Source organism: Neoarius graeffei, chromosome 24 (assembly GCF_027579695.1).
Source record: "Neoarius graeffei isolate fNeoGra1 chromosome 24, fNeoGra1.pri, whole genome shotgun sequence".
Taxonomy (NCBI): domain Eukaryota; kingdom Metazoa; phylum Chordata; class Actinopteri; order Siluriformes; family Ariidae; genus Neoarius; species Neoarius graeffei.
Window position 1 is genome coordinate 39307592 of NC_083592.1, and position 14386 is coordinate 39321977.

General features: G+C 39.4%; 1 protein-coding gene across 2 annotated transcripts in view; it reads left to right on the forward strand.

Annotated features, from left to right (window-relative positions):
- Positions 1-14386, forward strand: part of adamts3 (ADAM metallopeptidase with thrombospondin type 1 motif, 3) — a 221884-nt gene that overhangs the window by 107471 nt on the left and 100027 nt on the right. For both annotated transcript variants that reach the window (XM_060907220.1, XM_060907219.1), the window contains 2 exons: positions 6389-6472; positions 9339-9495. In XM_060907220.1, the coding sequence (XP_060763203.1) occupies positions 6389-6472; positions 9339-9495 (241 nt within the window). The remainder of the gene's footprint in view (positions 1-6388; positions 6473-9338; positions 9496-14386) is intronic.

Below are 14386 nucleotides of genomic sequence, written 5' to 3' on the forward strand. Positions count from 1 at the left end.
AAAAGTTCTATTTTGCTTTCATCTGACCATATGACATTCTCCCAGTCCTCTTCTGGATCATCCAAATGCTCTCTAGCAAACTTCAGACGGGCCTGGACATGTACTGGCTTAAGCAGGGGGACACATCTGGCACTGCAGGATTTGAGTCCCTGGCGGCGTAGTGTGTTACTGATGGTAGCCTTTGTTACTTTGGTCCCAGCTCTCTGCAGGTCATTCACTAGGTCCCCCCGTGTGGTTCTGGGATTTTTGCTCACCGTTCTTGTGATCATTTTGACCCCACGGGGTGAGATCTTGCGTGGAGCCCCAGATCGAGGGAGATTATCAGTGGTCTTGTATGTCTTCCATTTTCTAATAATTGCTCCCACAGTTGATTTCTTCACACCAAGCTGCTTACCTATTGCAGATTCAGTCTTCCCAGCCTGGTGCAGGTCTACAATTTTGTTTCTGGTGTCCTTTGACAGCTCTTTGGTCTTGGCCATAGTGGAGTTTGGAGTGTGACTGTTTGAGGTTGTGGACAGGTGTCTTTTATACTGATAACGAGTTCAAACAGGTGCCATTAATACAGGTAACGAGTGGAGGACAGAGGAGCCTCTTAAAGAAGTTGTTACAGGTCTGTGAGGGCCAGAAATCTTGCTTGTTTGTAGGTGACCAAATACTTTTTTTACAGAGGAATTTACCAATTAATTCATTAAAAATCCTACAATGTGATTTCCTGGATTCTTTCCCCCCATTCTGTCTCTCATAGTTGAGGTGTACCTATGATGAAAATTACAGGCCTCTCTCATCTTTTTAAGTGGGAGAACTTGCACAATTGGTGGCTGACTAAATACTTTTTTGCCCCACTGTAAATTGTATTCCTCCCTCGGTGAGGAAATTTACGTTATAGCAGCTCACAAATAGAAAAAGAGTCAGGAATAAACAGTAAAAAAAAAAAGAGTGCAATAAGAGTATATTAAAAAAAAAACATCTGTGTATAAAAAAAACCAAGTAAAAACACGGGCTATGTACGTAATCAGCACAACTAAATAAGAACAGTACTTCAACTGAAATAGAAATAAACACTTACCTCAGTTTTGATTCGTAGAACACATTTCAGTTGAAACTTATCCCATTTTAATTCAGCCAAATAAAGCCGGAGGATCACCTTAAGGTGAAAATGAGTCACGAATGTTCAAAAATACACTGGCAAATCAAACGAAAGCGAGAAGCGATCAGCCGGTCCTTTAAAACAAACATGATGGATGTTTTAATGCTTTTGAATATTTGGATAGCTGATTGTTGTTAACATAATTTAGTCTAAATTTACTATACACTATGGGTTTCAAACATTAATAGTTTGTGTCTCATTCAATGCATCCAATTATAATTCTTTGCTAAAACCAGTAACTTGGCAACAAAAAAAAAAAGGGGGGGGGGGACCTGACATTTATTTTTTCCTACTTCAAGCACTGCTTTTATTTAAACAGGTCTGTTTTGTAGACGCAAGATCAGAAAGTTTTAGCATTTTGTGCCTTAAATAGCTCCCATCTATGACATGGAACATGCACAGAAACAGAAAATGGAGCGAACATGTGGACACAGGCAGCTTAGTTGTGATTTGATAAACAAGAGACAGTTGGCAGGTACGGTGTCTTGCAAAAGTATTCATCCCCCTTGGTGTTTGTCCTGTATTGCTGCATTACAAGCTGGAATTCAAATGGATTTTGGGGGATTAGTACCATCTGATTTACACAACATGCCTACCACTTTAAAGGTGAATTTTTTTTTTTTTTTTAATTGTGACACAAACAATAATTAAGATGGAAAAACAGAAATCTGGAGTGTGTATAGGTATTCACCCTCTTTCGTATGAAACCCCTGAATAAGAACTGGTCCAACCAATTCGCTTCATAAGTCACATCATTAGTTGATTAAGATCCACCTGTGTGCAATCAGTGTCACATGATGTCTGTATAAAAGAAAAGAGAAGGAGCAAAAATACATCAAGGAAGCACTTTAGGAGTGCGGGTATCCCAACTGGACTTTCATCAAGACCAGGAAAAGAAACATAACGGACAGGGAAGAACCCACAGATCACCCTAATGACCCTCTAGACTGCTAACACCGTTCAAACCCGGCCTCCAGTGACCCTAAAACCTACAGGATGACTGAGAGTGTCAACGACCCATGTGACCTCAACGATGCCCCTTAGGTTTGTTTTTGGTCCACTAGAGCAGTGGTTCTCAACCTTTTTGGGGTCCTGGACCCCCTGCATATTTTTGATCGACCCTGAGGACCCCCCCCACCCCCCCACCCGATCTGGAGGCTAGGGTGCAATTTGATAGAAACAGCAGAAACTGCATTTTAAATTGCATTATGGCATTTTTGGGGTCCTGGACCCCCTGCATATTTTTGATCGACCCTGAGGACCCCCCCCGATCTGGAGGCTAGGGTGCAATTTGATAGAAACAGCAGAAACTGCATTTTAAATTGCATTATGGCATTTATTCACTCTATTCACAACACAACAGCATAGTTTCCAGATGTAACAAAACAGGATATTTATGGCATAAATATCCTATCTGCATAAATTTTATGCAGCATCTTCTGAACATTATGTAACAAAACAGAACTTTTATATAGTAGCTTTCAGAAATATGAATGTAATGAAACAGATTTTTTATGCACTCTTCAAGAACAAAAACAAACATAAGTATGAAATCTCAATGAATATAATATATAATTAAGCTATAATATAATAATTATGTAATTAAGTCTTGGTTTTATCTGTAGAGGCAGATGGTGTGTGTGTGTTATCAAAGCAAAGCATCCTCACTTCTGTTTTTGTGTCACTTGGGTGTGGTGTAGTGAGGTTTGTAACATTAGCTTAATTTTGAGCGCCAACCGGAACCTTGCAAGTTAATGAGTTTTACCACATCAGCTTCCTGCAAATATTTTTATATATCTTATATTTTATATATTATACAACTCTGTAGTTTAGCTAGATAAAGGTCTCAGTCACATTTGAACAACATTTTTATTTTTTTTAAAGATATTTTATTTTCACGGACCCCTTGCAATTACACCACGGACCACTAGGGGTCCGCGGACCCCCGGTTGAGAATCACTGCACTAGAGGACAAATACCTGGAACTCCCCACTAGTCAGACAGAACTGAAGAAGCCTTTCGAATGAGAGGTGAAATGTCTTTTAAAAATTTCAAGCAAGTCCAGTTGCGTTCTTTAGCACCTACGATTTACGATGACCTGGATGACTGAGAACCTTCACAGACAATGAGCTGAAACATACTGCTAAAGCTACACTGGAGTGGTTTAAAGTGAAACATTTAATGGGGAAGATAGGAACCTCCGTTTCCGGTTGAGAGTACGCCGCTTTGGCTGACGCTTCTCACTGGAGCTTTTCATTTTTCTTTTTTTTTTTTTTGTTTGTGTAGTTTGATGTTTGCTTTTTGTTCAAGTGTTTTGTCTGCCGGTTGTGGTGTAGCTCCGGACCCAGTTTTGGTGTCGGTTCCCTTCAGGCCTTGGTGCACCGTGGGTGATGCCTGTGCTCCTCGCTGTGAACTGCAGTGAGCTCGTTGCTCTTTTTAACATCGGAGTTGTCCAGCACTCTGTGCGGCAGTGCTTTTGTGCTTCGTGTGGTGGCTGTGCAGGTGGTTTGGGACATACCAGCGCTTTGTGCGGCAGTGCTTCTGTGCTCGCTTTGTGGATCCATGGTGCGGTGTTCCAAGTGATGTTGCCTTCCCCCTAATTGTAAAGCAACCTTGGGTGTGAGAAAGGTGCTATATAAATTAAAATTATTATTATTATTAGCCAGAGATCAACGTAAGAATCACAAAGGCCGTGGGGATCCTTTCCAAGCTTCACAAGAGGGTGTGGTCAAATAAGAACCTGACAGAGAACACCAGGATGCAGGTGTACAGAGTTTGTGTTCTCAGCACCCTACTCTACTCCAGTGAAACATGGACCACATACTCCGCCCAGGAGAAGAGACTTAACTCTTCATCTCCACTGCCTAAGACGCATTCTTGGAATCCAGTGGCAGGACAGGATCCCAAACACCGAAGTGTTGGAGTGTGCAGGCTCGCTGACTGTCTTTGCTCTTCTGAGCCAACGCTGCCTCCGCTGGCTTGGCCACGTTTACTGTATGGACGAGGGCCATATCCCCAAAGATCTGCTGTATAGTGAACTATCAGAGGTTTTTAGGTCTCGGGGCCGTCCCCGGCTACGTTTCAAAGACGTCTGCAAACAGGACCTGAAAAGCACAGGAATTGATGTCCAGTCCTGGGAAAGCCTGGCTGAATCGCTTGGACCATGGAAGTCTGCCATCCAGAGCGGGGTGAAGCAAGCAGAGAGAAGCCGCATTGACTTGCTGAGAAGGAAAAGAGCCATTTCGCAAGTCAAGTCCCACAGAGCAATCAGCCACAACCTACATCTGCCCATCATTAAGGAGAGACAGTCACTCCCACATCAGTCTACATAGCCACAGCAGGAAATGCAATTCACGGCAGTGACTATACTCTGGTGCAGCCATCGTCTCTCGAGATGGAAGGAGGCCGACGGCAATTATTAAATGTCTTGGAATGGCCTCGTCAAAGCCAAGACCTCAATCCAATTGAGAATCTGTGGCATAACTTGAAGATTGCTGTACACCAACACAACCCATCTAACTTGAAGGAGTTGGAGCAGTTTTGCCTTGAGGAATGGGCAAAAATCCCAGTAAGCTAAAAGAGACATACCCCAAGAGACTTGCAGCTGTAATTGCAGCAAAAGATGGCTCTACAAAGTATTGACTTTTTGGGGGGGGGGATATACCTATGCACACTCCAGATTTCTGGTTTTTTTTTTTTTTTTTCATCTTAATTATTGTTTGTGTCACAAAAAAAAAAACAATTTGCACCTTTAAAGTTGTAGGCATGTTGTATAAATTAAATGGTGTTAACCCCCTAAACATCCATTTTAATTCCAGCAAAAGAGGACAAACACCAAGGGTGTGTGTGTGAATACTTGTGCAAGTAACACTATAAGTGTTTAAATGTTTAACATCTAGATTAAGACAGTTCAAGATTTCAGAGTCACGAGTCAGCTCCTAAATGAGATGTTTCTTCATCCATCATGTCGAGTCTCTGGTTCCAGTCTGCAGTTCCATGGAACCATTGCTTTGCCAAAGCCACGACTTTGGCGCTTCTGGCATGCAACATTATGAAATGTTCCTGGGCTGTCTTTAATCTTCTGGAATGGAAAAAAGATTCTCACTCCAATATATTGTCGGAGCACAGAGTGTACCTCTAGACGTCAAATGGATTGACCCCATTGTCCTGAAGAAATATTCCCTCTAGAACAATGTGTTGTCTTTCCACCATATGGAGTTAGAAGCTTTATTTATTGTGCTCCAATTTGAAATAATGGTTACTATCCTGCAGACACGTACTGTAGGTACCAATTAAATGTCCAGACCAAAAGGATTTCTCTGTGTCGGTCCCAAGGACACATGATTTAACTGATTACAAAGCCAAGCATGAGCTGGTTAAAGGGTAAAGTACGTTAAGGAATCATCAGATGGTAATTTACTAAGCCTGTGTTTTCAACAGGCAAACATGAAATGCTCAGTGGGCTTCATACCCTACTGCTATGAGTATAAATATTCGCCAGCAGGTGTGTGGGGATCTTGTAAAAACGCCTTCTTCCCAGGTTCACGTGACACAAATATTTAAGTTATTCCATGAAATCGAGTCGTACATGAGCCATGTATGACGAAACTGAGTGGAGTAACTGTTGTATTCTAGCCACGTTCATTGGATTTTGAGAAACGGAGCATTTTTATTTTTATTTTTTGCAAATTCGATACATAACTTCATACCAAACATCCGACAAAATAATTTCCGCTTAGAATGTAAAAAACCGGCGAAATGACAGTCGCAATTTGTGAAAAATGCGATAATTCTTGAAAAATAAAAAAAAAAGATATGTTCTTACCATCAAATACTTTTATTCCATATTTTGTTGCTCTTTTTTGTATTTTTTGGTGTTTTGTTTTGGAGTAGAGTTTTTATTTCGTCCTCAGTTGGTTCAGCAAAACATTCCGCCATTTTGTTTTTCTCTCCTCACGGTATATGAGCTGATAGCCTAGTAATAGAGCAGCCAATCAGAGCATACGATTGCTCATATCCAGTGAATGTGGATAGAATAAATCATTTTATTCTCAGTTCCTGCCCTTCTCCTGTTGGAGGAAAAGAAATGGGATGCTGAATGCAATGCATTAGGTTGACACTTTTATTTTTTGGAGTCAAGCTTCAAAGTTTTTATTGTTTTATTCTGTTCAGGCGGAAGGAAAAAAATGTTGGCTTTCATGGAAACTTATTGATTTACTTTTGAATCACATGTTGTTGCAGGTGAATGAGATATACCATGACGAGTCACTGGGTGTGCACATTAATGTGGTTCTCGTGAGGATGATCATGCTTGGCTATGCAAAGGTAAGACACACCAAATGGAGCCAACTCAATAAACTTTGCATGCTTACCCAAAAAAATTGACACACGTATCTCAAATAAAGAAATTGTATGAAATTTACCGTAAAAATGCGCGCACAAAAAAAATCTGCCTTAGTTTTTCTGTTGTAAACCAGAAGTGATGCTTCATTCAGACTTGCACTACGTTCAGACTGCAACCTGAAATGACCCATATCCGATTTGTTGTGAAATCCGATGTTTTTGTTAGGCCGTTCACATTACCAATTATATGAGACTTGTATGCGATCTCTAATATGAACGGAAAACGACCCAAAAGTGTCCCGCATGCGCAAATTGACACGTAATAAGCACATATACGTAATACGTAAACAAAAAAAAAGCGCACCCTTCATGTTTAATGATTTTTTGTTTGTTTGTTTGTTTAATTATCTGGTTAGTGTTAAAGTGTGAGGTCTCGTGCAGGGCTTTGAACCAGAATTTTTTTCCTATTGGTTCGTTCCGAACAGAAACGGAATTTTAACGTTTCCGGTTTTGGGTTCCACCATTAAGTAGAAGTTCCCGAACCGGTTAGAACAAAAAAAATTTCGTTCCTGGAACGGTTAATTACGTTCCCTGTCAGCTGTTTAACAAATGGCTATAAAATTATGTCTCTGTCTCATCCAGCTTAAGCCAAATGTAGGCTAATTCTATTACAACTTTCATTAAATAAGACAAGAAATAATTCAAAACAATTATTATTTCAAATGTTGGCGATTTGGATTCTCAGTATGTCTTCCCATCTACACAAACAGAAAAAGTGCCAAAAATGAAAGATAATTCGTTTAGTGTGTTACCAAAGGCTAGTCAGGCCCTATAGAGGGCTACCGCATGACGTCACCGCGCCGCGAGATTTTGTTAGGCGCCATATTGGAAGACCAAGTACACATCTATGCAAGTACATACATACATAAAACAAACTACACCTGAAATGTAGCCAGGGCCGGTTCTGCCCTAATCTGGACCCGGGTGCAACATCGCGCACCCCCCCCCCCCCCCCCCCCCAAAAAAAAAACAACAACAACAACAACAAAAAAACAGTCTAAATCAGGACAACCATCACATAACTATAAACATTTTATATCAACTATTTTAACTAAATGGGCTATAATAAATAAGCCTGCAGGCAGCCACGGCGGGCTGCCTCAGAAAAGTAACCATTCAATGACACAACTGAAAGCCTGCAGCCACGGCGGGCTGCCTCAGAAAAGTAACCATTTGTCCTACCTTAAAACTCGTTTTGCATTTTCTGCCTCCTTTTTTGTATTTTCGACCCTCCGTTTATTTTCTTTCCTTTTCTGAAAACCCGATTTGTGTCCAGACATTTTGTTCTGCTACCAACGAACTAACTCGTCAGGTCTCGTCTCTCGAGCCCGTGATGATTCCCGTGGGAAGGGCAACAACTGATACATTTTTACAAACAGCCAATAGGGAGGTTGCATCGTTCAGGCTCTTCTTTGCTCAGAGACTCAGTAATGCAATTACTCACTTTATCACATGGAGACGTGATAGCAGTCCACCTTCCCGCGCTCTCCATTCAGTCAGCGAACGTCACACAGGAAGTGAACCCCAGCGGGTCATAGAAACTTGCGCAGGAGAATGGCTTTTTTATTTGTAGGCTACGGAAACTTTGAGGAATGAAATAAAAACCGGTATTAACCGGTTACCATTATTTTTAATAAGCGTTTCTGTTCCGGAACATAAAAAATAATAAAGTTTCTGGTTTCGTTTCTGTTCCATGTGAAATAGAAAAAGTTCCCGGTTTTCGTTTTCGTTCCTTGAACCAGTTCAAAGCCCTGGTCTCGTGTGTGTTTTTGTTTCTGAACTGAAATGAAAACGTGTAGTCTGGTAACGAGGGTTGACTCCTATTGTAAATGTCTCTCTAATTTCTATATAAGTGCACTACATGTTACTAGGAAGTAATGGATTTTTAAACTCTATATAGTGCACTCGAGCTTCAGTAGGCAGTCATTTGGGATACGGCCGCTGTATTACCAAACTCTTAATTCAGGCTTAATAATTTGCACATATTTATTTCGTCATATTAATAAACTTTTTCTACATTTTTATAAATATTTATTTAGATTGTTTATAGCCAGCTGAATTCTGCAACTTCTCTCAGCGCTGGCTCAAGGTGCATAAATACCAGTGCAGTTTGCTATGGAGATGAGGCGAGACCTGGCGATGTGGTTTTTGTGGCGGTGGCGGAACTCGCACAATAATCTGATTAATGTGGGCAGCAGACTAATGAGACCGAAGGTGTCAAATTACTGGAAATTTCCAGAACAATCTTATAATCTTGTAATACAGGATGGTTTAAGTTATAAATCAGTTATAGAAACTGTTTTATTTAATCAGGCTAACAGATCAACATCCAGGTCCCTACCAAATCCACCATTAGCTTGATCAATTCTATAAAAGTCCATTTAAATTCTGAAAACTGTACAAATGTTGTTGTTTTCCACCAAAGAGGCGGGATTAGCCAACGCAGAATAGTGACGTTTGTCTCTTGTTGATGGCGTGTAGGTCGCATGAATGCGACCTGTCTGGTCAGACTGCAGTCGCATGTGAAAATAACGGATATGCATCGGAATTAGGACCACATATCCAAGCGGCCTGGGTCGCATGTGAAAAAATCGGATCTGTGTCGTTCAGATTGTCAATAACAAATCAGATACAGGTCGCATATGGGCAAAAAAAATTGGATATGGGTCGTTTCAGGGTGCAGTCTGAACGTAGTCTTAGTTTGCGTCCTCTTTGTGTTGTTGAACAATGCTAAATCAATGAAAACACAAAATTCTTTGATGTTTTAATTTCAATTGCTTCTTCTCAGTCCATTAGCCTGATTGAACGCGGGAACCCATCGCGGAGCTTGGAGAACGTGTGCCGCTGGGCCTTCGTACAGCAGAAAGAGGATCCGGAACACTCTGAACACCATGACCATGCCATCTTCCTCACACGCCAGGGCTTTGGTCCGACTGGCATGCAGGGTAGGAAATCATCTTCACAGATTGATTAATTGATTTATTCCAAACAGGAAAGAAGATATAAAACGAACAAAAAATAAAAAATGTAATCATCAAAACATCGTCATAAACAGAATAGCGTAGCCACAAGGCAATAACATAATAATGTTCGGAAAGGATTAGGAAGAAGTAAATAACTTACCAAATCCTAACCCTCTATACCACCTTTAATCAAACGTCACTTTCCACCATAATAAACTATATATACAAAAGAAAGCAAAATCAACAACAAAAAAAAAAAAAACACATACCAAGACATACTAACATGGTATAATATCGCCCAAATCAAATCATATATATACAAATACTTATGCTATGCATATATACACACATACAATACATATATACAGTACATACATATACACATACCTATAACTATACACATCCATACGTACACAGACACCCATATCATAATTATGCATATTATGCTTATATATTATATACAGTTATGCACTATACACACATCTGTGGTTGGTAGAAGAGAGCAACTGGACTTGCTTGAAAAGTCTTGAAGACGTTTCGCCTCTCATCCGAAAGGCATCCTCAGTTCTGTCTGTCTAATAGGGAGTATCAAGTATTTATCCTCTCATGGATCATCATAGAATCCGAATCAGAATGCTGATGGCTGCATTGTAGGTGGCTGATAAAAGACGTCTTAGACACCCACCTCTGTTCAGTGATGGTCGTTCCAGGTTGACAAAAATGAACGATCCTCTCTGGCTAAGATGTCTGCCAGTTTTCTGGAAGTCCTCTCATACTCCCGCACCAGTCGAAGGGATCTCATCCCAAAGTGCGTAGAAACATATCTGTGAAGATACTCAGTCATCCAGGTACATAGTAATCTGTGGTTGGTAGAAGAGAGCAACTGGACTTGCTTGAAAAGTCTTGAAGACGTTTCGCCTCTCATCCGAAAGGCATCCTCAGTTCTGTCTGACTAATAGGGAGTATCCAGTATTTATCCTCTCATGGATCATCATAGAATCCGAATCAGAATGCTGATGGCTGCATTAGACAGACAGAACTGAGGATGCCTTTCGGACGAGAGACGAAACATCTTCAAGACTTTTCAAGCAAGTCCAGTTGCTCTCTTCTACCAACCACAGATTACTATGTACCTGGATGACTGAGTATCTTCATAGATATATACACACATATATACATATACAAATACTCACTTTTTATATACAACCCCTGGCAAAAAGTATGGAATCACCAGTCTTGGATGAGCACTCATTCACACGTTTTATTCTGTAGAACAAACTCAGATCACAAACATGATACAATAATAAAGTCATTCCAAAGTGCAACTTCTTGGCCTTCAGAAACACTAAAATAAACGAAGCAAATACATTGTGATAGTCAGCAAATGTTACTTTTATAGACCAAGCACAGGGAAAAAAAAATATGGAATCACTCAATTCTGAGGAAAAAAATATGGAATCACTCAATTTTCAGGTAGAAAATAAGGACTCACCCAGTCAATTTCCTTTCCCTAAATTGACACCTGCCTCAGATTAGATCTGCAGTTAGAAACAGCGCAGTTATCACACCTTGGAGGGCTGCTGGACCAAGTGGATTGGCAAGAATCATGGCTCCAACAAGAGAGATGTCTCTTGAAACAAAAGAGAGGATTGTCAAACTTCTTAAAGAAGGTAACTCTTCACACATGGTTGCCAAAGATGTGGGCTGTTCACAGTCAGCTGTATCTAAGATATGGACCAAGTACAAACAGCATGGGAAGGTTTTCAAAGCCAAGCGTACTGGTAGACCAAGGAAGACATCAAAGCATCAAGACAAAAAACTTTAAGGCCATATGTCTTGAAAACCGAAAAGTACAACAAAACAAATGAAGCATAAATGGGAGGAAGCTGGAGTCAATGTACAAGTATGTGACCGAACCGTGAGAAATCGCCTAAAGGAAATGGGATTTTCATATAGGAAAGCTAAAAGAAAACCATCATTGACACCTAAACAGAAAAGAACAAGACTACAATGGGCTAAGGAGAAGCAATCATGGACTGTGGATGACTGGATGAAAGTTATCTTCAGTGATGAATCACGAATCTGCATTGGACAAGGTGATGATGCTGGAACTTTTGTTTGGTGCCGTTCCAGTGAGATTTATGAAGAGGACTGCCTGAAGAAAACATCCAAATTTCCACAATCCTTGATGATATGGGGCTGCGTGTCAGGCAAAGGCACTGGGGAGATGGCTGTGGTTACTTCTTCAATAAATGCACAGGTTTACATTGACATTTTGGACAGTTTTCTTATCCCTTCAATTGAAAAGATGTTTGGGGATGATGAAATAATTTTCCAAGATGACAATGCATCGTGCCATAGAGCAAAAACTGTGAAAGCATTCCTTGGTGAAAGACACATCCAGTCAATGTCATGGCCTGCAAATAGTCCAGATCTCAACCCAATAGAAAACTTGTGGTGGAAATTGAAAAAAATGGTCCACGACAAGGCTCCGGCCTGCAAAGCTGATCTGGCAACTGCAATCAAAGAGAGTTGGCACCAGATTGATGAAGAATACTGTTTGTCACTCAAGTCCATGCCTAAGAGACTGCAAGCCGTTATAAAAGCCAGAGGTGGTGCAACTAAGTACCAGTGATTGTGTTTTGAATGTTCTTTTGTTTGTCTGTTTTTCATGATTCCATATTTTTTTACTCAGAATTGAGTGATTCCATATTTTTTTTTCCCTGTGCTTGGTCTATAAAAATAACATTTACTGACTTCCACAATGCTTTTTCTTCATTTCTTTTAGTGTTTCTGAAGGCCAAGAAGTTGCACTTTGGAATGACTTTATTATTGTATCATGTTTGTGATCTCAGTTTGTTCTATAGAATAAAACGTGTGAATGAGTGCTCATCCAAGACTGGTGATTCCATACTTTTTGCCAGGGGGTTGTAATATATCCGTATGTACTCATACCCACGTATATACACATATTATCAATAGCATGTTATTGTAATTCCTCCTCCCTATACCTCGTAAAGATCTGTTCCTTATACCTTTTTTGAACTGGTTTATAGTTGTACATTTCCTGAGCTCCACATTCAAACTGTTCCATAGCTTTACTCCACAAATAGAGATACTGAACATTTTTAACGTTGTCCCAGCACTGCGAATTTTAAATTTCAATTTCCCCCTAAAATTATAGCCCCCCTCTCTATCCGAGAACATTATTTGGATATTCCTTGGTACTTTATAATTCCTTACTTTGTACATTACTAAGGCAGTTTTATATTCTATAATATCCCTGAATTTTAAACATTTTGAATTTAAGAATAGTGAATTAGTATGATCTCGGTAACCAGCACTATGAATTATTCTTATAGCTCTTTTTTGAAGTATAGTTATCGCATGAAGTGAACATTTATACGTATTTCCCCACACCACTGAGCAGTAATTTAAGTACGGTAAAACCAGGGAACAGTAAAGAATGCGGAGTGAATTATAGTCCAGGACGTGCTTAGCTTTACTCAACACAGATATGCTTCTTGATAGTTTCATTAGTATGTATTTTATATGTGATTTCCAATTAATTCTATCATCTATTACTTATTACCCCAAGAAATGTATTATTAGAAGCTCTTTCAATATCAACACCATCTACCTGTACATTTATTGCAGGTATTATTGCAGGTATTTATTGCATTATTATTACAGATCTACAGTACCAGTCAACAGTTTGGACACACCTTCAAATTCAATGTTTTTTCTTTATTTTTATTGATTAAAAGTCACCTCGTGTCTTAAAATAATGATGGGTGTCGTTTCTCTTCACTTAGTTGAGCCGTTCTTGACATAATAAACAGTTGTTCTGCGAAATCGAGTCGTACGTGAGCTGATAGCCGTCGAGGCACATAGCGCTGAGTCGGCTATAAGCCGTGTACGATGAGATTGAATGGAAGAACTGTTTTATTCTATCCACATTCACTGGATTTTGAGAAACGGAGCATTTTTATTTTTTGTAAGTCCGATAAATAAAAACGTTATACAAAACATCTGACAAAATAATTTCCGCTTAGAATGTAAACAAATGACAGTAGCAATTTGTGAAAAATGCCATAATAATAATAATAATAATAATAATTCTTGAAAAATAAAAAAAGATTAGCATCCAATACTTTACTCCATATTTTGTTGCTTTTTTTTGTATTTTGGGGTTTTGTTTTCGAGGAGAGTTTTTATTTCGTCCTTGGTTGGTTGGTTCGGCTCCGCCATTTTGTTTCTCTTTACTCACAGTGTATGAGCTGATATCCTAGTAGTAGAGTAGCCAATCAGAGTGCACGATTGCTCATATCCAGTGAATGTACTGTAGATAGAATAATATAGATTACTACAGTACAGCTGTGGAATAGGGCTATTTACTGTATTTTTATTATTATTTACTGTTTGATCTCAAACGCAGTAAGAAGGCAAGAAATTGCACAAATTAACTTTTGACGAGGCACCTGTTAATTGAAAAGCATTCCAGGTGACGACCTCATGAAGCTGGTTAAGATAATGCCAGTTGTGTGCAAAGCATCATGAAGGTAAACAGGGGCTACTTTCAAGAACCTTATATATGGACATGAGTGTATTACTAACTGGGTGATTCTCATGAAGACCTTCACATTAACATAAAGTTTTTCACCTCATTTCAGTATTTTTTCAAGTTGAGAGCCAAAAATAGTGTGTGAACTTTACTATGTTGATCTTTTTTTAATGGAAAAATATTTTAATGGAATTTTATTCTTATTTGAGGCTTACATGATCCAGAATAATTCTCATCACCGTTACAGTAAATGATGAAGCTAGATCATGAATTAAAAACATTTTTTGACAATTTATTTCATATTTCCAC